General features: G+C 35.7%; 1 protein-coding gene across 1 annotated transcript in view; it reads left to right on the top strand.

Moving 5' to 3' along the window:
* Positions 1–6,460: 6,460 nt before the first annotated feature.
* The window catches only part of OTOGL (otogelin like), a 168,976-nt gene continuing 151,735 nt past the window's right edge, over positions 6,461–23,701 (top strand). Inside the window, exons 1-5 of the mRNA XM_040233978.1 lie at positions 6,461–6,538; positions 8,345–8,453; positions 10,561–10,671; positions 14,229–14,383; positions 20,051–20,172. Coding sequence (XP_040089912.1) covers positions 6,461–6,538; positions 8,345–8,453; positions 10,561–10,671; positions 14,229–14,383; positions 20,051–20,172 — 575 coding nt within the window. The remainder of the gene's footprint in view (positions 6,539–8,344; positions 8,454–10,560; positions 10,672–14,228; positions 14,384–20,050; positions 20,173–23,701) is intronic.

Genomic DNA, 23,701 nt, shown 5'->3' with positions numbered 1-23,701 from the left:
TTTCTCAGGCTTTATATTGTTGTTTACTTATCCTTCTTCACCAAGTTCTGGTAGTATTTAGAAATAACTGTAAACATTATCAAAATGTTTCTTTTTTGAACCATGAAATTTAACTTTGGCTGCCATTTTTAATTTTTCTAGAAGTATGTCACTTGTGAAAAGTTTTAAGTCAAGCAGTTACCAGAGTAAGGAAAAAATAATCCTAAAATATGATTTATAGAATCGTCACATTTTAGGTTGATTTTTATAGGAAACTATGAAGCTAAGATAAACTGTTTTAAATTAAGGAGGGAACTTAGTAATGTGTATTTGTTATATACATTTTCATGCTTTTCAGAAAGAGGTAATAAATATTTTGTGTAAACAAATTTGGTGCATTGAATTAAAAAATTTTTTGTAGGAAAATTATTGTTCTCTAAACAAATTTCAAGCTTTAAAATTGATTCTGTATTCACATCTTAAGTGTGTAGAATGTTAATTTTAAAGGTGGTTGAGTAGGTACAGATTTTTAGACCAAAAATTAGAGTGTAACTATAAATAACTAGGTCTATCTGTTTAGAATTATATTAATTTATTGTCTAATTAGTTTGAGTAATGACCAATAACCTTTTAATAAATATTTATTAAATACATACTACACTTAAATTATTTAAACTAATTCATCAAAATTTTAAAATGAGTGGTACATATATGTGTTTGTGTGTAGGCATAGAGCTACATATATTTTGAGGGAGTTTATGTGTTTCTTCATGCTTAAAATATGAAGTTATAGGGAAACATCTTCTCTTGGCTCATAGAATTGGCAATTATATAGGCAGTGGAAAGGCATTAAGATCATGTAAAACAAGAGTAAAAGATTATTAAGTTTGAGACATAGACAAGAAACTGTTTATATAATAGGTGTTGGGCATGCAATGTATCAGGATATCAAGGATATTTTCACAGCAAAGACCTGGCAGTCATTGCATAAAAAGTGTCTGAGTACAGCAAGGTATTAAGAACTGCTGTGTGTTCTTGTCTCAAGGTAGTTCTTGTGCGGTTAGAGATTCTTTACTACTGTGACCCTTCTGCTAAGTGAGTCTGATACCCGTGCAGGTGACTGAGGGGATCTGTTATGGAAACGTGCACCCACAGTACAATCATGGCCTTCACTCATTTATGGGGCTTTGCTCATTTCTTTGAAGTTCGTTGTGAAATATTAGAGCTGTTCTCTGATACTAATCCAGGTAATCAGTCGCTTCCAGAGAAGAGTGCACTTTCTGCTGAATTAAGAAGTCTTTCCTTGTTGTCTAATTGGGTGCATGTCATAGAGGATGGAAAAACAGGGTGTGAAGGAAGGTTTTCAGGATTAGGCGAGTTACTGTATTTTCTTTTTAAAATCAAATATTAGACTATCATCTTTTTGCATTATTTTCTGCTTCAGTTGAGGAATGTTTAACAGAAAGATCTGTGAGCACTTGAGCAGGTCAACTTAAACTACACTGTAATGGGACTAGAGTTGAAAATATATGCACGTAATTTTAGTTTACTTATAAATCTTAAAGAAAAGTTTATGAGAACATCTAGAAATTCTGGGAATGACTGATAGGATTTTATTTCATCTTCTTTCAAAGGACAGTAATTATTTCATGAATAAAACAGGGAAGAGATCAACAGTTAGGAATAATGGTTATCTCTTATGACCTCAGGAGATAATAGTGTTTTTTATTTGTTTGATGCTACTGTTTTTAGAAGTCATAAAAGGCTAATAATATAGGCTACAAAGGGTATGATGTGCACGAGTAGGGAAGGGTGTAACTAATACGGGCTCAGGTAAGAAGCTGCCATGCATTTCTAATGAGAGACTCAGCCAAAGGGTTGCTTGCAAGTTCCAAAGCTTCAGATGCTGAATGTGGTTAGAAAGGCTGGAATTCCTTTTTTAATTCCTTTATTACAAAGCTATATTTATAAGAATTAGAACACTCTACAAATACTCATACTTCTAAGATGCCATCATAGTAAAGACCAACAATTTAGTTACATTTCAGGGGGAAAGGCTATACTGAAATGAACATTGTGAGAAAACTCAATTTAATGATACCTTGGAGTATATTCTTGCTTCATATACTGCTGTTTTCATTACAAGGTAAGAACTCATATTAAACTTTTACCTTATTTTATTGTTTTTTAGTCTTTCTTGTGAATGGTGGAAACTGTTTCCTCTTATACTGTAAAGCACTTTGAAGTCATTAGAATGGGTATATACTAAACGACACTCAGATCATTTTGGGGGAAACTTTTTAATAATGTGGATACTTTGGAACTTTTAGTTTTATATTTATGAGTCTCTTTTTTAAATGTTAAAATCATGATTTTATTATGATATAAAACTGTACTAGAAGAAGCTCTGATTCCTTTTCTCTTCTAAATAATGGTTTAAAATAGTTGTATAAATTAAACATTTGAAATTTTATAGCAGAGAAGGAGACATTGAGTACTTAACCTTTCTTGATGTCATCATGTCAAAGAATGGTAAAAGAATGTCTTAAGAAGGATTTAACATTTGAGATTAAGAATTGATTTTCAATTATAGCAAGATATTTATAAATTAATTTTTATAAAGTATTTTTATGGCAGAAAGATTTATTCACATTTAGCCATACATTTATTTACATTTAATCACTGAAAAAGGCTGTATATTTTGGGACTTGTAGAGGAAGTGGGAAAAATTACTGAAGTGTAAAAAGCTAGCATGGTTACAGACACTATCTTCCAATCCTAGTAGTGACTGCAACTCCAAGAGGAGATAGTCTTAGAGCGTTGAGAGCTGGAGGGGACTTTGGAGATCAGCTTGGCCCCCACCATCATTCTGTGATGTGCTTGCTGAACTTTGGTGTTTGCTACGTGGTAGGATGGGACTAGAGCTTGGATCTCTGTCTTCAAGACCAGTGCTTATTCCACTGTATCATGGCCCTGTATGTACACTGCCCATTCTTTCTGGGTTACTGGTCACCCTGATGGCCCATAAGGAATTTGCTGGTCAAATCTCAGTCTGTATTTTAGAATTACATTTAAACTTGTTTTATAATCAGAACATGTGGCCAAGGTATTTGGATAATTTGTTCATTCTTATCACATATGTTTATCTCTGGCAGGCTATATTTGTACATCATCCATCTTGACGAGAAGATCAGAGTGAGTATTTCTCGTTCTTCATGTCCTCTGAAACATAAAGATAATGGGAATGAGCCAAACTCAGCAGGCTGTGTATCTGCTCTCAAAAAAATTAATGCAATATTTTACAAAACAAGGGCATGAGACATAGTTCTTTAAACATTTCCACAAATTAAAAATTATTAAGCATTTAGTTCCTTATCAATGGAACAAAATTATTTCCTTTTATTTTAATTATAAGAGGAATTCTTGGTGGTATCCAATGGCTGTGGATACAAAGACATTATTTTCATTTCAAAAGAGGTTATTAATATATTCAGTAATTTCCTATTGTTATTATTAGTATGCATCATTGATTAGAAATGTGCAATATTCTTAACAGATTAAAGCAGTTTTTAATGATAAAAAGAATAAAATGGTTCTAGCAGTCAGTAATGAAGATTATTTTTTGGACTAGACTGCTCTGTTTAATGAAAAGCAGAATTCTACCCATTGATTTTGAAAATTTGGTTTGATGCGCTTACTCACAGTAATGTTAATCTGAAGACATGGAAAAGATAGAGAATTGAGTATTCCATTTGAAAAAAGTGAACGTGCACTTGTGGGATACTTATGAAGTATTTTATGAAGGCACGTGGAGCAGTTATCATGCATGTTGGTGCTACAGTGTTACACTATTTTGTTTATTTCTCTATCTCAAAGTTCCTTCCTAAAATGCAGTTTACATCAGAGACTGAAGAGATCTGGGGACACTCCTGAATTTTGTAAAATGAGACAGCACCACCACACAAATCTAACCCCTTCAAAAGGGGGAGGGGGACATTTTCAGTGTTAAACCAAGAAAGACCTCTTTGATAAAGTGATGGAAATCAGGAGGAAAACATCAGCTCTCTCTTGGGAAAGGCTTGTTCAGGTTGCCTAGGGGCCTTTGACTATACAAGTTCTTTTTGTTTTCTTCCAGAAACGGGTTTAATGAAAATCGACAGAAAAGAGCTCTTTTAGCAGCCCAGGTAGGTTATGCCTCAGATGGAGAGAGAAGCTGAGAAATAATCCATTCTACTTTGGGCCTCTGCTGTCACTTCAACAATGAGACCTTTGTGGAGGAAAATAAAACACTAAAAACAAGACAAGAAGGAGGAGGAAGAGGCAAAGTAACTTCTCTAGCGCTGTTCCGTGATGCTCCAGTTCAGGCTTAGTGCACAATTACTTGTTTGTGGTCAAATGCTTTTTTGCTATTCACCTCAGTTCCCTACTGATAGGTTACCACCATTGGTGAGAGATTTAATCTCATTACTTGCCAGAACATTTTAATTGGTTTAAAAATTAAATACAATATCAGAGGACAATGAAAATAGGACAGATGCGAGCAAACAGGAGCAGAGAAAGGTGTACCTGATCTGAGTTAAGTACCACAAAAGGGCCCCAGAAGTGTCCTAGCGTCCTGACAAAGAGGTTTTATATTATCTAATAAACCTAAATTACAGGCACTGATGAAGAAGTGACCTCTTTTTTTAGAGGGGTTGAGTAGCACTGAATTTGAGGACACCTTTTTGCTTGGATCCTTTTATCTAAATGATATTGCATGACATAATCGTAGTATCTTCAAATTACGGTTGGAATGTTTAAATGGGTGGATTTTTAAAAATATTTCTGTTAAAGATGGACAGTAAGATGAGAATCCTAACTCAATAAAGTCATTTCTTTGGAAAGTAATATGATTTGAGTATTTATGTAGCAGACAGCTTATATATTCAAGGTCTTTGTCAAATGCTGAATTGTAATCAATTTCTGTTAGCATTTTCTGATGGATGCCTGATTATTTTATATATATTTAAAGATATAAATGTATCTTTAATATAAAATTATATTTTATTATATATTGCATATTAAATATGTTTAATATATAATTTAACTTAATTAAAGATAATTGAAAAAAGAGATCTGATATGCTTTGTGACAATTCAGAAGACAGAACTAATTTATCCTCAACAAGAATGAAGATCTTTCTTTGTACTAGAATAGGCAAAGAATTGTCTTCAAAAGGGAAACACTTTTTATTTCTTAAAATGTATTTTGTGTACATAAGTACTTAATGTATCATATGAAGTGGTTAAAGTGGTTTTTCTCTGAGAAATGTTAAGTACATGTTTACCAGTAGACCATGTTAGCCACAAAAAGACATCCATACGACTCAGTAGAAAATTTAATTTTGAGAAAAACTTCATTCTGGTAGAACCTACTAGATTGGAGAACCTGTGAAATATACCCCAGAGTTGTCACATTAAGCAGCATATGGATGGGCTTATTCTATTGACCATTTGGATGTTTTTAGAATTTGTATAATTTACCCCCAGAGGTATGTTAATGCCTGCCTTTTGTTAATAAGTGAGGCACTTGATTTAGAGAGACCGAAGAGCTGGACACTTCTATTTCCTGTAGCTGGAGAACAGGCACCAACATTATTTAACACCTGAAGGAACTCTAAGAGAAGAAATGTTAAAGAAGGGCAATGAGGTTGCAATGATGCCTTGCACAGTTTAGAACTGAAATTTCATCTGTGACAAAGGCCATTCTTGTCCACAGAGTCACTTCCCCACTCTAGGAGCACGGACTGAGCTGTGCACCTAAGGACTCAGGAATACGCTGACTATGAGTTAACAGTGAGCAGAGAAGGGCAGACAGGTACTGCTGTCCTTGCACTGTCCCTGTGCAACTGTGCCTGTCAGTTGTGCACTGCAGTGATTTCTCTGTGCTTCTCGCCCTCCTGTGGGTTTGTAATTGGCACGGAGGAGGAATGGGGGCATCCTCTTTCATCAGTTATGTGAATATATGCACCCACAGCTTGTAACTTTTCTTTGCATTTGTGTCTCATTTCAAAATTCTTCTCCTGAAAGCAGAGGCAAATTGTTTATTAGAGGGTATGGACAATTTGTACATGCAGGAGTGGGATGGGGGGAGGAAAGGGAGCCAAGGAAGGGAGAGAATCCAGCACATCTCTGTTAATGAGGGGTCTTCCTGCTTTAAACATCTGAGGCTTAGTCTTGAGGGCATCCCTCTGAGGAACTGTGTAGAGTGTTTTAGAATTGTTTCTCCAAGGAATCGGGTAGCTGGGATATTTATCCACCCACACCTGCCTCTTATTGGTGGAGGGCAGCTTCTGGGGGCACTTAAATCTCCTGAAAGGCATTTCTCTTGTCTGTTCTGCTGGAACTCTACCCTAAGGCAGAGACAAAAAGAAGCTGGTGCTTGAGAATTTCAATGTGCTCAAAACCCCAGATGCAGGCAAAGTTCAAGATGGGCTAAGAGGATGCGAGGAGGGGCAGCAACAGAACATTTTGTAGTCATGGTTCTAAACAGCTTTGTGAGGCAGATCACTCCCATTTGCGTAAGGACTATTTTTGGTTCAGTTGGTATTTGTTGACAACATAAAAGGGGCTGTCTAGAGATATAACCATGAACAGCAGCACTTGTTTTCTAGAAACTTAGTGTCTAGTGGAGGCAGACCTGTAAAGAAGTCCTTTCTGTGTAACTTGTTCATTGAATCTATGACACCACCAATTATTTGCTATTGTTTGTATAACATGAAAAATGAAAAAAACTCTCCAATTATAAACATAAGATATGCCATTCTGAGTTCAGATCTGTTATAAAAGTAAAAGCTGTGTGTCATGTCTTAGCGTTAGTGAAACATTATAATATGATGCATGGAATGTCACAGTAAATAGGATATTGTGGTGACCAGGAGGTTGGTGTCCTAGGTAGTCACTGAGATTTCCATGGAGGAGGTGTAGCCTAAGTTGAGTGAAAAACAAATTATGTATTTTTGTCTTGGTCTAGTGTTATCCAGTGTAATTAGTGAACTTTAATCAGTTTTTGCTTAATAATGTAAGTAGGTAACATATTTACAAAAACTTGCTAAGTGCCTAGCGCCATTCTTGGTGCTTTACTTATATCATTTCGTTTAATTCTCACAATTCTGTGAGAAGGTTATTGTTATTCCATATTACAGATTGGGAAACTGAGACTGAGCAGGTTAAATACTTTGTTCTCATTAATGAGCCTGTATGAACCAAAGCTGAAGTCAATATATACTGTTCGTGAGCACCAGCAAGGATTCATTAGCACCAACATGAGAAGAGTTTGGTGCCCAGTATTATTGGTGGTTGTGTTAGGTTTAGGCAGTCTCAGACAACACAGCTAAAGAGAGAGTAAGCCTTGTCTTGGGGAAGTCCAGGTCATAGACTGTTGTGAGTCTGACTCAGTTTGAAGAAAGAGGAAAGGGAGAAAAGAGGAGGCTGAACAGTGAGGACAAAATCTTGGAGGAACGAAAGCAGACAACAATGAGCTTGGAGCCCTGATACGAAAGACTTTAGGAAAGAGCCTTGAAGTGGTGAGTGTGGGTGGCCTTTTGTCTGCCGTGGGGCAGCTCTGCCTGTTAAAAGAAAATATTACCATGTAGAAAGGAGACCAGAATCTGTTGACAAAGGGCTTTGTACCAGAAATCACATTCTTCATCCTCCTTTCTTCTTATCCTTCACTCTTTCCAGTTTTTCTAACATCCTCTGGTAGTCAATTTAACTATTATGTGGCAAATTTGGGGACTATGTATTCTTCTGGTGAATGTAAAAATCCTATTGGAAAGGACATTGCCCCAGATCATACACTAAATTGGCATTAAATTGGAATAAAAAGCCATAATCGATTAGTTTTAATAATCCACAATTATTTACTACTACTTCTCAGGCATGTCTGACTTTGCGACCAGCTCCTACCAGGCTCCTTAGTCCATGGGATTTTCCAGGCAAGAGTACTGGAGTGGGTTGCCATTTCCTTCTCCAACTACTTTATATTAACCTCTCTAAATCTTATAATTTTATCTGGTTCCTTAGATTAATATAAATCTCTTTCTTGCTAATCTTCTATGTGTGAGGTATTATGCTAGAATCTTTATATACATTTTTAAAAATTCATTGTTATAGCTACACAGTGAAGTATGTATCATTGTTCCCATTTTACAGACAAGTAAAAGAAGGTGCTAAGCAGTTAAGAAATTTGCCTTAGAGTAAATAGTGGCAGAATCAGGCCTCTAATCCAGAACCTTTTGATTCTATAATTCATGCTCTTAATGAATACCCTGATGTCCTTTGGGCTCTATAAAAAGATAAATTTAACTGCTCTGTGAACTTTAAAGTGGCAGCTCTTTGGAGACTCAGGATGGCACGCTCACACTTCAGCGGCCGAGGCTTCTGTGGATGGTGTCTTGCCCAGATGGGTTGCAGAGAGCGGGTACATCCCTGTCTGTTGGTCCTTCAGTCCCATGCATTTTCTCCAAACTCATCTGTACTTGGAAATATTTAAAAACTGCTACTTCTGCAGGCAAGGCAGTCAGCTAATGCAAAGATTAGATTCTGACCAGGCTCTTTTCCAAAGAGGGCAGGGAGGCAGAACTGAGGTCAGAGAGGATGAAGGACTTGTCAGATTCAGGAAACAAAACCAAACCTTGAAGTCAAATCTAACTACAACCCAAGAGGAGCCATTTCTGCCGCTCCAAGATTTTACCTTAATAGTCCACGGAAATATGGAGTCAGCTCTTTATGATTTCTGTGTTTGTAGCTGTTTTCCAGGTTTTCCAATTTGCATGTTCACCTTGAATTAAATAATTTAATTCTCTTGAATTCTGATTTCTTTCTTTTAAAGTTTGAAGCAACTTCTCCAAGATACTTCTTCCATGAAGCTATTAATTGGGGTGAGAGCAAAATAAAAGGTCAGTGCTAAATCTATGGTTTTGTATTTGCTTTCTCAAAAGACCCCTTTAGGGAGTATAGTGAATGAACTCTATAATTTCCATATAATGCATGAAGGGAACTGAGCCAGGGTGGTAATAATATCAGTTTAAGTTTACTTCACATAGAAATATGAATTATATTTGGAAACAAGCAAGGCTAAGCAGACAAAGCTCATAACTGTATGACCAGGAAAGATATCAGTGGATATCAGATGTTTTATTTTTTTCTGAATCAATTGATTCTTTGACATTGCTCTTTTTGCTTACCAATTTCTCATTTCCATTTAGCAATATGCTAATGGTAGTTTGAAATTCAATTTGATTTTTTTTTTGTATTAAAAAAAACAGGGGTTTCTGGCCAGTTTTGTTCTGGTATGTGTTTTCAGGAGAATAAACAGGGTTGTAAATAAATTTTTGAAGGTGATAATTATGTATGCTTATGTAATTACTTTGACATTTATTGATTGGAAAAATACAATATTGTGACTTAAGATAAAATTCGAAGATATATATATATATGTACCCCCACCAGAAAAAGAGAACTTCACTTAAATTTATGACAAATGTCATTTTTATCTATATTTCTGATCAAAATTAAAACAGCTCATTTCTCCTCAGTTAAGATATAATTAGAGAGTTGTATGTCTTTAAACGTGGAGACATTTTAGATCAATGGACCTTAAGGTGCAAGGATAATAGAGTTTTAAATTCTTGCCTTCTGTAGAACTGTGGTTAAAATACCACAATTAGACTAGTGCCTTTCATGACCTTACCATATTCCAAAGAGAGCCAGTCTTTAGTAAACACTTTATGGTCACTCAAAGATGTTCTCTAGTTCTATTGATGTGTTGCTTAAATCCTTCCTGTTGAGGTTTGCCAGGGTCTCTTGTCCTCTCCTTATTAGAGGAGGGATTTTCACTGTGATTCATTTCCAGCTTTCAAACTCACTCAGGAGCTCATACTTTCTTTCTTTCTCTTTCCAACATAATCCTTCGGGGTGATTTTTCTTTCCGTGAAAGAAAAAATATTTTGGTGACAACCAGCAGCAGCTTTGGCTTCTGCCCCATTAAAATTAGCTATGGGTCAGAAAGAATGCGTCATTTGCAATTAAGCCTGACGATTAATGCAGGACTTCAAATAGAATGTTTAATCGTTCTCTTAAAAAATAAGAATTTCTTTTCGAGTTCTATATTGTGCCTGATCCTGTGAGCTAATGATGGACGTTTTTCTTTAATACCACACTTGCTCCTGGAGAAGTAGCTGATCAGTTGTGCAGCTGGTGCCAAACTCTGTCAAGGGAACCATCTGCAGCCTGTGTGTTTCTGGTTCTCATCATCTGGGACAGGGATTCCTTACATGGGAACTTGACCTTTCAGTTGCTTGAAGGAGGCTAACCTTTGCTCTCAGGGTAGTTTGAGATGTGAAAGCCTGTCTTTCTTGTTTCACAGCACACATAATGAAATGAACTAGATAGAGACTTGAGGAGCTTAATTCTTTAGCTTATCAAGGCAATAGGCCCAGGGTTCTGTTTGAGTTAACAGAGGTTACAGTTAGTCCAAGCTAAATCTTGACAGATTGTGTTTATAAAAACTGATGCATGCCAGAAGATAACTGATTTTTTTTTTGCCCTTCAGGTTCTTGTCCTCATGAATGCCTTAACGGAGCTTTCTGTTCTAAGGCTGGTACATGTGACTGTCAAATATTTCAGGCTCTTGGGACACGGTGCCAGATTGGTAAGTTTCAGGGATACTTATGAGAGAATTATGAGGTGCTACAGAGAGCATGAAGGCACAATTTGCTGTATTAGTGTTCATCCTTTGGGATTTGGGACAATCATATTGTGTATTAACTAGAGTATCCACGATTTATTTCCAGTAATTTTGAAACAATGTGAAAGAAAATGGTTATGCCCACTTTCACTTCTCACTGAACTCTACTAGTTAAAGTATTTTTTGTTTTTAGATTTTTTAATGCGATTTTTAAAGTATAGTTGACTTACAGTATTATATTGTTTTTTCCCATATTTTTTCTATCATGGTTCGAGGATATTGAATATAGTTCCCTGTGCTATACAATAGGACCTTTTAGTTTACCGATTCTATATATAGTAGTTTGCATCTGCTAGTTCCAAACTCCCAGTCCATCCCTTCCCCATCCCCACCCACCTTGGCAGCCCCAAGTCTGTTCCGTGCACCTATGAATCTATTTCTGCTTTGAAGACAGGTGCATTTCTGTCATATTTTAGATTCGACATGTGAGTGATATCATGTGATATTTGTGCTTCTCTTTCTGACTTACTTTGCACAGTGTGATGATCTCCAGGTCCATCCATGTAGCTGTAAATAGCATTATTTTATTTATTTTTATGGCTGAGGAGTATTCCATTGTATATATGTATCACATCTTTACACATTCATCTGTCAATGGATGTTTAGGTTGTTTCCATGTCTTGGCTATTGTGAACAGTACTGCTATGAACATAGAAGAGCATGTTATCTTTTTCAATTATAGTTTTGTCCAGATATATGCCCAGGAGCGGTCTTCCTGGATCGGATGGCAACTCTATTGTTAGTTTTTTGAGGAACCTCCATACTGCTTTTCATGATGGCTGTACCTGTTTACTTTCCCACCAGTGGAGTAGGAGGGTTCTCTTTTCTCCACATCCTCTCCAGCATATGTTATATGTAGACTTTTACATGATGGCCATTCTGACCAGTGTGAGATGGTACCTCACTGTAGCTTTGATCTGCATTTCTCTAATAATTAGTGACTTTAGCCATCTGTATGTCTTCTTTAGAAAAATGTTTATTCGGGTCTTCTGCTCATTTTAAAATCATGTTGTTTGTTTTGTTCTGTTTTTTTTTTTTGTTATTGTGTGAGCTGATTGTACATTTTTGGAATTAAGCTTTTGTTTCTCGCATCACTTGCAAATATTTTCTCTCAGTCCATAGGCTATCTTTTCTTTCTAAGCTCCCTTTGCTGTGCAAAAGCTTATGTTTGGTTAGGTCTCATTTGTTTATTTTCTGCTTTAATTTGTTGCCTTGGGAGACCGATCTAAGGAAATATTGGTAAGATTTATATAAAATAAAGCTTTGCCTGTGCTCTTCTAGGAGTTTCATGATGTCATATCTTACATGTAAGTCTTTAAGCCATTTTGAGCTTATTTTCGTATGTGGTATGGAGTGTTCTAACTTCATGGATTTGCATGTGGCTGGACAGCTTTCCCAACACCACTTGCTGAAGAGACTGGTTTCCCCCCACTGTATATTCTTGCCTCCTTTGTCAAAGGTTAATTGACCACAGGTGTGTGGGTTTATTTCTGGGCTATCTATTCTGTTACATTGGTCCATATGTCTGCTTTTATTCGAGCACCACACTGATCTGATTACTGTAGCTTTGTACTATTGTTTGAAGTCTGGGAGGGTTAGGCTTCCTGCTTCGTTATTTTTCCTCAGGATTGGTTTGTCAATCCTGGACTTTTATGGTTCATATAAATTTTAGGATTATTTGTTCTAGTTCTGTGAAAAATGTCATGGGTAATTTGATAGGGATTGCATTAAACTGGTATTTCACTTTGAGTAGTATGGCTATTTTAACAATATTCATTCTTCCAACCCCAGAGCATGGGATATTCTTCCATTTCTTTAAATCGTCTTCAGTTTCCTATATCAATATCTTATATTCTCAGAGTATGAGTCTTAAACTTCCTTGCTCAGGTTTATTCCCAAAGTACTTTTTAAAAATGTGATTCAAGTGTTTTTTTCCATTTTAAATTGTATTGCCCCATTAAAACCAGGTTTCCATTCATCTTTCTTTTGCTTTATAAATTAGATTTGTTATCTGAAGCCATGCATTCTTTTCTGACTTTGAATGAATGGAATATTCTATACATGGGCTTCTCTGGCAGCTCAGAGAGGAAAGAATCTGCCTGCAGTTCCAGAGACCCAGGTTCAGTTCCTGGGTCAGGAAGATCCCCTGGAGAAGGGAATGGCTACTCACGCTAATATTCTTGCCTGGAGAATCCCATGGACAGAGGAGCCTGGATGGGCTGCAGTCCATAGGGTCACAAAGAGTCAGATATGATTGAGCAACTAACACTACACTTTTTTAAAGAGAGAAATAGTATTGAGAACTCTTCAAAGCAGAGGGTTCTTGAACATTTTTTTTTTTATCCACAGTATCTAATATAGGACCCTATATCAATAATAAATAATAAAATCCATTTGTTTAATGACTGTTTACTGAGCATCTACTAGATCCCAGGCTGGACACTGGGAAAAGTGAATAATATAGACATGTTTCTGCCCTGATGGAGATTGCAGTCTAGAGGAGAGGACCAGGATATAAGATAACAGTAATTACGTTTATGATGTGCTATGAAGTACAAGATTTTATGAAAATATGCAACAGACGTAAGGCATACTACCAGAAAAGACTGCCTGAATAATGAATAGCTAGCTCTGTATTTTTTCCTGAAAAGGTCTAAGTTGGCGAAAGCTAATACATTTACATAAATTAAAAAAGAAAAGATATGATTGTGCCTTCTCTCTATGTTACCTATAAAGTGTATTAACATAGTCTAATGTCTTAATCAATGAATGCTCAGTAAATTTCGCTGATTCCCATATTAATCTAGAAAGAAGGGTAGAGAAAATAAAAATGGGCCATCCACAAAGGTGTAAAGGCAGATAGACAAGAAGGCAACAGGAGATGAAGTTGCATGCTTTAAGACAAACACTGCTTACAATGTGACCAGTTTGAGGTCATGAATTCCAGTATACTTTGGATGACTAATGCTCCCCATTCCCAGGTCCCAGACTTATAAACATGACTTTTTGGCCAGTGATTGATTTTCTCTGTGGATCCTAAGTTATTTTCAAAGAATTGCAGAGACCAGAACATTCCAACGCTGCCAGTGTTAATTTTCAGGATATTCTGTGGTGACATTTCTCTTTTTTACAGCCATTATATTTGCTTTATCACTATCACCTTCTTTTACTCTCTCATTCTTCCCTCTCTTTCTCTCCTCCAAAGTCTTTGAAAGCAAAAATTAAGGAAGTTTCTAACATAAATTCTTTCTTCAACTTGAAGACCTGTTTTTCTTCAGGGGAATTTGATAGTTTGAGAGCTGTTGGTAGTTTTATGTTAGGTATTTTCCCCTGTGATATTGTCCACCAAAGAAGTAAACATCTATTTTAATGAAAATTAGAATCACCTACCATGACTGAACTTTGTAAGAAACAGGTATCATTTGTTTTATTCTACTAAATATTATCCTCTTTCTTTTCAGTGCCAAACATGGGCAATGGCAGAGATGGGATTTGCAAAACCTGGGGGCAATACCACTTTGAAACTTTTGACGGCATCTACTATTATTTCCCAGGAAACTGTTCTTACATTTTTGCAAAGGACTGTGGTAATTTGGAGCCTCAGTATACTGTGTGGGTAGGTGATCCCATGACATAATTAACTTAATTATTTATGGCCAAGTCTGTGTTTGTAAAGTACTAGACAGATGATGAAAAATATGTAGTAATCATAGCATGAATACTTAGCGCTCTTATTAGGGAAGGAGGGGGCTGATTCTGAATGGGAAGGGCCAAATTTGTAACTATTTTGAGCATGTTTCTATGAAGATGGGGCCTAGGACTAGGAGAAGACTGGGTTGGATCCATAAGGTAGGCACATGTAGGCAGTGCAGGAATGTCTGTATCATGGATATTGTAATGTCAACTCCAGTTGATATACTCATTTTTTAGTTTTTATTTGATCAGTTAAAAAAGAGAGGGTAGCTTCAGACATCAATCATGTTACTTGTGTATGCTTCCTTCTTGACATTTCCAGTGAGATGGTCATCTGTATTTTCTTAAAAGACATAGCTCACTGTGAACTGGGGACTGGAGTTTATGAAATGGAGTGTATGAATTACATAAACACAAGCTAGAGGATATGGGGATAGGTAGCTAATTTCTAGGTAGATTTATACTATATGATTGAACTCAGAGTTAGTTCTTAGTTGCAGCATTCTTGCTTCAGAAGGATTCAGAGGAGAAACATCTCAAAATGTAAGCTTCAGAGTGCCTCTGGCTGTTGTAAGGAAGTCAGGAAGGGACCTTTTTCCCTGCCTGCATCTTCCTCTGAATTTTGTGATATCTCAAAGCAAAACCAGAAAACCAGAGTGCTGTCCTGTTCTAAAGCTAAAACCCTCCATAACCATCATTTGTTTGAAGCTCTCTGACATGTTGGGGTTGCCTGAATCTCCTCCTCTCTTAGACGAGGGAAATATTAAAAATTCAGTCTTGATGCTTTTTAACAGCAACAAATCCCTGTGACCTCAAAAGAAAATGAAGTCTTTTGAGAGTTAATTTATGGGACATAAGGATAAAAACTTGGAGGTCTCTTTAGATAGGGGAGTTAGTGAAATGCATTTTTAGTTCATCCAGGGCTCCGGTACTCAGTTCGCTGTTGTCCTTTACTCTTCCACTCTGGGAAGGAGTTACTGAGTTTATCACTCAAACACCTTCTGACTCTTTCATTGAAATGTTCTTGTCCAGTGTCTGGCCCTTGTGAGGACTAAGGTGTCAACTAGATAACTGAGAGATAATAACACACAAAGCTCAGCTGTGCTTTCAGAGTTAATAGATATTGTTTTCTACTTGGCTCTGGTTGGTTGGTGGAATTTGTTTTCACATCAACAAATCCATTTATTTTAAATGCCATCTTTTCTCTGATTGTAAAGTTGTTCACCTCTTTTGTAGAAAATTGAAAAAATTTAAAGAAGTCTAAAAATACTGTTAGAATTATCAGTCAAGACTTACTAGTGCTAATGGCTTCATATATTTCCCTCTAAATTTTTCCTCTGGACTTTATACACACTTATAAAGTTGAAACGTTACTATGTATAATTTTCTTCCCCACAATTTCACCTAAGAACTAAGAACTATTTTCCACGTCAGATGTTTTTGACAAACACAAATTTTGTTAGCTGTACTTGTTCCGACTATGCAGTAATGAAATTATTTAATTATATTCTGTTTTAGATATTTAGGTTTTAAAATGTTTCAGTATTTTAAAAGACATGTTTTTATAAACATCTTTATGCATATATACTTTTATAGTTTTGGTTCTTTTTCTTTAAATTCAATTTTACGTTTATGAAAATAATATCTACATTTAGTTTAAAAGATTGCATCAAGATACATGAAGGTAAAAATAGCCCTTCTTTCCTTCACTCCTTGACCCCAGCTAAAATCTGACTCTCCAAAGGCAATTACTTCAGTTTTTTAGCTATTTCTTCTTGTTTTTACCTAACACATTAAAATGTGCTATTATTTCTTTATTTTTCAAAGTTAGGACTTATTTCTTCACTTTTTAGTATGGAAAATGGGAAGTCATCTGTCACATCATCCTTCCTGCCTCTACTACACACACACACACACACACTCATACACACACACACTCACACTCACACTTTCCTTCCTTCTTGTTAATGGAATTCTATCACTGTTATTGGTTACATCATATGTGGTTTTTATATTATTGTCATTTACATATTTTACATATATGAACAACAGCTATATAAGTATTGTTGAGAGCTGAGCCTAATGTTACTGTGGTTTCATTTCTCTTTGTACAATTTTATAGAATTATCTCATTTTTTTGTTTGCTGCATTTTCTATACTTTAATCATTTTTTCCTTCAACTCTTCTGAATATGGTCAGATAAATCAGGCAATTTTGGTTTCTCTTTCCTTCCCACGAGTTATCCCTTTCTCAGTCTTTCATTCTCCTGTGCCAATTGGGACTGGTTGCTTTTGAGCCTACTGAACACCTAGCATTTGAAATTTCTTTTCACATTTTCCTGGTGAGTTTCAATCTTCTCTCTCCTGTATCAGATTCCTTGTTTCTTGTGTTTAGTCACTCAGGCATGTTGTGTCACTCAGACTCTCTGCGGCTCTGTGGACTGTAGCCTTCCAGGCTCCTCTGTCCATGCAGGTTGCCATTTCCTACCCCCGGGGATCTTCCGGACCCAGGAATAGAACCCGCATCTGTTCATCTGCGTTGACAGACAGATTAATCACCTCTAGAGCCACCCTTGTTTCTTAGGTCCTGTAAAATGTCTAGCAACTATTGAATTTTTGTTTATAATTGAGACATAGGCTCTGAAAAGCTTATTGGATGCTCTGCTCATGTGGACAGTGCTTGTTTATAGTGCTTTCTAGAGAGGAACACTTGTGTGTGGCCAGTTGAAGGGGCAGGAATCCTTTTCAGTCTTAACCAGTTTAACTCAAACTAGACACCTCTGACTTCAAGTTCCTGGAAAACAACTTGGGCAGATATCTTATTGTTTAGACTACCTGCTCTTTGGAGTACGTGCCTATCTTTTGTAGCAACAATTAAGATGACCTTGATTAGTGAAGGCAAGTGATGGATTTGACTAGTGGTTACTCACATCTCAAAGTGCATAGGAGAGAAATTTTTGAAGTCTTGGTTATAGCTTGCAAATCACTTTCAGTATTTTAAAATTCAATTCCTTCTGATTTCTGATCATTTTGCATATGATCTTTTAAAATTTACCCTCTCTTTACAGAAATTTTTAGTTCTTCTCTTTATCCCCAAAATTCTGAGATGTCATGTGAGTTGCTTTTTCATGTATTGTGGTGGGTACTTGATGAGCCCTTTCTAGCATTTCAAACAATTCAGTTTTGGAATAATATTTATTTCTTAATTTCCTCTCTTTTAGTAATTTTGTAACTCAGATATTAGAGCTCCTGTTCTGAGTGACTGATTCTTTAATTTTCTCATTGACTCATTTCTCTTTTCCATCTTTTTGCTTTCTTGTTTTGATATTTCTTTCCAATTATTAGATATTTATTTTCCATAGTTCTATTTCAATTATAAGTTTTCCCTATCATATTATCAATATCTAGTCGCTTATTTTTATTCCTTGAATTTCACTTTTAGCATCATTTTTTTTTTCTTGTTTCATGAATGGCATTTTCTAACTTTCCTCCGTGAAGATACCAACTATGGATTTTTGGAAGTTAATTTTTCTGAATTGTTTTTGACTCCTTTAATCTCCTATTTTTGGTTTATTTGGCATCCACCTTTCATGTTGCAGGCTTTCATCAAATGATCCATGAATGTTTATTCACATATGAGTATTAGTTTCTAAAAGCTGAATATGTGGATGGAACTTTCTTGCCTAGTGGGAGATTGAGCAGGGAACCTCAAGTTTCATTAAATAAGCCCCAGATATTGGTATCTGGGGAGCTTCCCTGGTGGCTTCGACAGTAAAGAATCTGACTGGAATTGGGAAACCCAGGTTCAGTCCCTGGGTTGGGAAGATCCCCTGGAGAAGGAAATGGCTACCCACTCCAGGATTCTTACCTGGAGAATTCCATGGACAGAGGAGCCTGTACAGTCCATGGGGTCACAAAGAGTCAAACATGACTGAGCAACTTTTACTTTCACTTCGTTAGTATCTGTACATCTTTTTTCCATTTTGTTTCTTTAAGGAAAATCTTCCATTATCCTGCCTGAGGTCCTATGTCTGGATTCCTGGATACCAAGAACATTTTAGTTATACTTCTGCTTTAGATTTTTGCATTTGCTATTCCTTTTGCCTAGAATGGTCTAAATATCCATATGCCTTGCTCTTGTATCTCCTTCATCTTTACTACTAGAATTTCCTCTTCTCAGTGAGGATTTTGTTGGCCATTCAACCTAAACTCCCCCTACCCCACTGCCAACAACCCTTGATACACACTCTCTCTGTCTCTTTTCTCCATTTAATATTTCTGCATGTCATTTAGCCCAGGATATATTTCAGTTACATGTAATTTTATTTTTTATTAACTGTTTTCCTCTAATGAAATTCATTTCATGAGGGCAGGTATTTTTGTCTATTTTGTTTGACTAATACATCTTCAGAATCTAGAACAGTCCTCAGTACACAAGTGATCAGTAAAATTTGCCTATTAATCACTAAATTAATATATATTACATTCTTGCAATATTAAAATTTTATATTATCATTGGTGATTTTCCTTATCACTTTTATGCTTTGAAAGTTCTTTTCTATCTATAGTAGTATCTATAGATAGTATAGTAGAATCTATACTACCATAGTGTCTATCTGTAGTTATCTATATTTTTTCAGTTATTTTCTGGTGTCATTATTTGGACCTTTTGAGATTTATGTTGGTGGTGGAATAAGAAAATCTAATATTCCTCTTCTCCTTTCTTCCTCTCCTCCTCTCTTTTCTTCCTTACTTAAAGGTTTTTTTTTTTTTTTTTTTTTTTTTACTAGTAAACTAATTTTCTCATTGAATTTTTGATAATTGAAATGAAGTGAAGTGAAGTCGCTCAGTCGTGTCCGACTCTTTGCGACCCCATGGACTGTAGCCTACCAGGCTCCTCAGTCCATGGGATTTTCCAGGCAAGAGTACTGGAGTGGGTTGCCGTTTCCTTCTCCAGGGGATCTTCCTGACTCAGGGATTGAACCTGGGTCTCCCACATTGTAGGCAGACGGTTTACTGTCTGAGCTACCAGGGAAGGTGGTAAACTAATTTTTAATTAGTTTTAGTTTAGTAAACTAATTTTCTCATCAAAGTTTTGATAATTACTCTTCCCTAAAGTGCCCACACAATTTTATTTTAAGAGAGTTTTAGTTACTTTTGCAACCTTTGAAAATTACTCTGTGTAGAACTTCATTTGAAACTCTATTTCATGATTTTCTGTTTCATGGACAGGTAAAAATTATGGACACGAAAATTACAAATGTGTTTCTTTGTGGTGCCCTACTGTCTTCCTATCAGAACTATTGTTTTTTTTCAGTACATACCACTTAGTTTTAGAATATTACATCCTGCATGTAAAGATTCAACTCATTTAAATAAATAAGCTTGTGCTTTATGAAGCTAATTCTGTTGTCCAGTTTCGAGGTCAATATCATTTTTTCTCTTGGAAATCCTAAATGTAGTTATAATTTTGTAAAGGGTCATGGAACTAATGCTATAAAACTGTAGACATGCATTGTGGACTTAATAACTCAAATGAAAGCATGTGTATGTGTTGGTGTCTGTGTTTTCTCTTATTTTCTCTCTTTAAGGTTCATAACAGCCCTAAGTGCCTTGGTTCAGTGTATCATTGTTATCGCTCCATCAGCTTGTTCTTTTCAGACCAAGAAGAAATTCGAATTTATGGGCATGAAATAAAAAAGAATGGAATCAGGTAAGATAGGATAAATGATATAGTGAAATCATCACAGATTAACAGAATTTCTAACTATCTCACTCTGGAACTGAATGTGCAGAGTAGGAAGAGAGGATTTCTTCAACGGTAACCTTTGAGTTGGTCTTCCCAGGTGGTGCTAGTGGTAAAGAACTCTCCTGCCAATGCAGGACACATATGAAACACAGATTCGATCCCTGGGTTGGGAAGATCTCCTGGAGAAGGGAACTGCTACCCACTCCAGTATTTTTGCCTGGAGAATTCCATGGACAGAGGAGTATGGTGGGCTCTGGTCCATGGGTTGCAAAGAGTCGAACACAACAACCACCTTTAAGTTATAGCATTTGCTGTTGTCCTTTAGTTGCTAAGTCATGTCTTTTGTGACCCCGTGGACTATAGCCTACCAGGCTGCTCCATCCATGGGATTTCCCAGGCAAGAAGACTGGAGTACATTGCCATTTCCTTCTCTGGGGATTTTCCTGACCAGGGATCAACCCCATGTCGCCTGCAGTAGCTGGTGGAATATTTACCACTGAGCCACCAGGGAAGCCTTAAGTTAGAGCATGCAGACATCAAAATTTCAGTAGCTCCAAAGCTAGCCAAGTAACAAGAAATCTTAACAGTTTAGCCTCCCTAACATTTGTGCAGGATACACATACACTTATATTGGTAGAAATAAGATTGTTACATCTACTTGTACGAGAGATTAAGGAGAAATCCTCATAGTTCAACTCTTAAATTATTTTTTGCTGTCTTTCATAAATCTTTTCTTCTTTTTTAAACAGAAAATCAAAATAAAACTAAACCTCTGCAAATCCTTTCCAAATTGTGTAAATGAAGTTTAGGTTGTTACTTAGGATTTTCTGTTAGAATTAGGGTCAATAAATAACTGGTCTTGAATAGACAAGAGAGGGACCCACTTCTAGAATTCAAAGTTTTGGGGAAATGGATGTTCATTTATTTGGTAGAAGGTTTTGTACATTTTAAAGTAGAAGTACAGTGTAATAATCTATCTTCCAAGCTTAATAAGTATAGGAATACCTAATATTAAGTTGCCTCTCAACCCTTGACACACTCTCTTTTCTCTGCTTAATATTTCTCCCTCATGTCATCAAGCATAGTATATATTTTAGTTACATTTTGTCATAAATTTTAGTTAACTGTTTTCCTCTAATAGGGCATATTTTATGAGGGCATGTATTTTTTTTTCTTCTGTTTTGGCTGACATTACTTTGTCAAAAAAAGTAAATTATGTGATAGAACAATTCTATCCATCATTCAGAATTCACCAGCAAGTGTTTGACCTATGGGGATTTTTTTCTGATACAATAGCTGTACCAACCTATGTGCTTGTTTCCTCAATTTAGATTCCTCAAGAGGCAGCAGGTGATAGCAGAAAGGCTTTAGATGAAGCACCAGGGGAGGCAGGTTCTGACCCAGGCTTTGTCATAGTCAAACAACCCCAATCAGCCCCTCCTGGACTAATTTTCTTGATCAATTGGGTTCTGTACTTTTCAATTTCTTATAAAAGAAAGTTTATCCATTTGAATGGGAAGATAATATATTTACATATATATTTCTTAGAGCTGAATTTAAATAGTGGTTTAGGATTTTCATATGGAATTTGGGGTAGCATAGTGGGCACTTAAAATTATAGTTTTAGAAAACAAAAGTGTCATTCAATTAGATTTTCAAGAATACTAACCCTTTGTTAAATCTAGGAGATCACATTTAAATTTTAACTCAGAGAAAATATTTCTTTGAAGATTTCCATTTGTATAATAAAAAGAAGATGGTTTCCTTATTATTCAGCTAAATTGCTTGTAATAATGCATTTCTTGGCCTAGGGTCTATCGTGTAGCAAGTGCTAGAGAAATGTTTACCAAAAGGAAATCAAATGTGTGAGACTCTGCACCTCATATTTTATCTTTCTCGATTTCAGTTGCCTCCCCTGTGAAATGAAGAATTTTGGTACCCATGAACCTGTGAATAATTTTCAGAATGAATCTGTGCATTCATTTTAGTTATTTATTGTTATTGTCTCCTGCCTGGGTTGCAAGGGGTTTTTCTTAAATTTACGGGAGATTATCAAATTTTTAGAATCACCACTCATCTCTACTAGCATCTTTTATTTTGTTTTCAAAAATTGTGTACTTAATCAAATTTACTGTGAAAGAGATTATGTGACAAATGACTAAACCAAGGAATGCCCACAGCAGAACAACTATACCTCCCTGCAGTGAGCATCCCATTGCAATGGAATAACTTAATAAAACATGACTCACTTTTCTCAAGCATAGCTTTTGTAAACTTGCAAACTTAAAAAATATTATTCATACTTTTACCTTCAATTTAAAATGAATTTCTTGTGTTTTTAATTTTAATAAGTATAGATTATGACAGGAAAGTCTTATTTATTCTTCAATGTAAATTTTAGTCATTTTCTTATCCTTAAAATGAAATCTTATGACTAGATAATTATCCACAAACATCCTTGTGCAAATGATTACAGACATTTGAATCATTTCTTTGGGGACTGCTGCTGCTGCTGCTGCTAAGTCGCTTCAGTTGTGTCCGACTCTGTGTGACCCCATAGATGCCTATCCCTTTGTTAATGAGTATTCTTAATTTTATAGTTTTTATTTCATGTAGCCATGTTCACTTCCTGGAGAGGAACTCAATAATTTAAAATTTTGGAGAAAAATGTTTGAACATGCCTACTAACCTCTCATCTTACATTATTGTTTATAATTTTCAGTTGGCATGGCTATTTTAGTAAAAATGATTTTTTTCTCTCATTTCCTTAATTACTAACACCTGGTCTTTCCTGTAATACTTTCTGATGGAAGGAGGACAGTGTTCTTTCAAAAGCATCCTAGGTGACTTAGTGCTTTTAAAATGCCTAACTGTTTTCTTCAGTTCCCTTATGTCTCTCGGTTCTCTTGTATGTGTATGTATTTGTGAAAAATGGAAAGACTAGACATTGGATCAGGAGTTTAACTATTCAGTGTGACCCTTGCTTAAATAGATCAAATTGTATGCAACTTAAAAATTATGAATATAATTCCTATGCAATACTGCATGGGAAGTATCTTTATTCTTAAAGATATACTTTGCAGCATTAAAGCTGTAAATCATAATTAATCATGCCTAGACTTTTTTTGTGGGAAAAATGATGATTTGTATCAAGGTGATATTTTGGGGATAGGAGCTCTTAATTGCTTACAGCCAATTTTAAAACAAAGTTAAACAAAATCACACTTAAGCAATGTGCTTACATACTTTGAACATTGTTTATTCTTACTTCAAAATTGTTGAGCAGCATTTTTAGATTATCTTAAACTCTCTGTAAGTATAAAATCTAAATAAGTATGCAGAAATAGGTATATTTTTTCCTGCATTTATTTCAATATTAAAATTTCAAAAATGTTGAGACTTTCTATAGGGTGGTTCCTTGGGAAATCTAATTGCATGGTTTATTCAACAATTTTGAATAATAATTATCTTTTATTTATCAGTCACTTCAAGG

Source organism: Oryx dammah, unplaced genomic scaffold (assembly GCF_014754425.2).
Source record: "Oryx dammah isolate SB20612 unplaced genomic scaffold, SCBI_Odam_1.1 HiC_scaffold_29, whole genome shotgun sequence".
Classification (NCBI taxonomy): domain Eukaryota; kingdom Metazoa; phylum Chordata; class Mammalia; order Artiodactyla; family Bovidae; genus Oryx; species Oryx dammah.
This window is presented reverse-complemented; position numbering and strand designations above follow the sequence as displayed.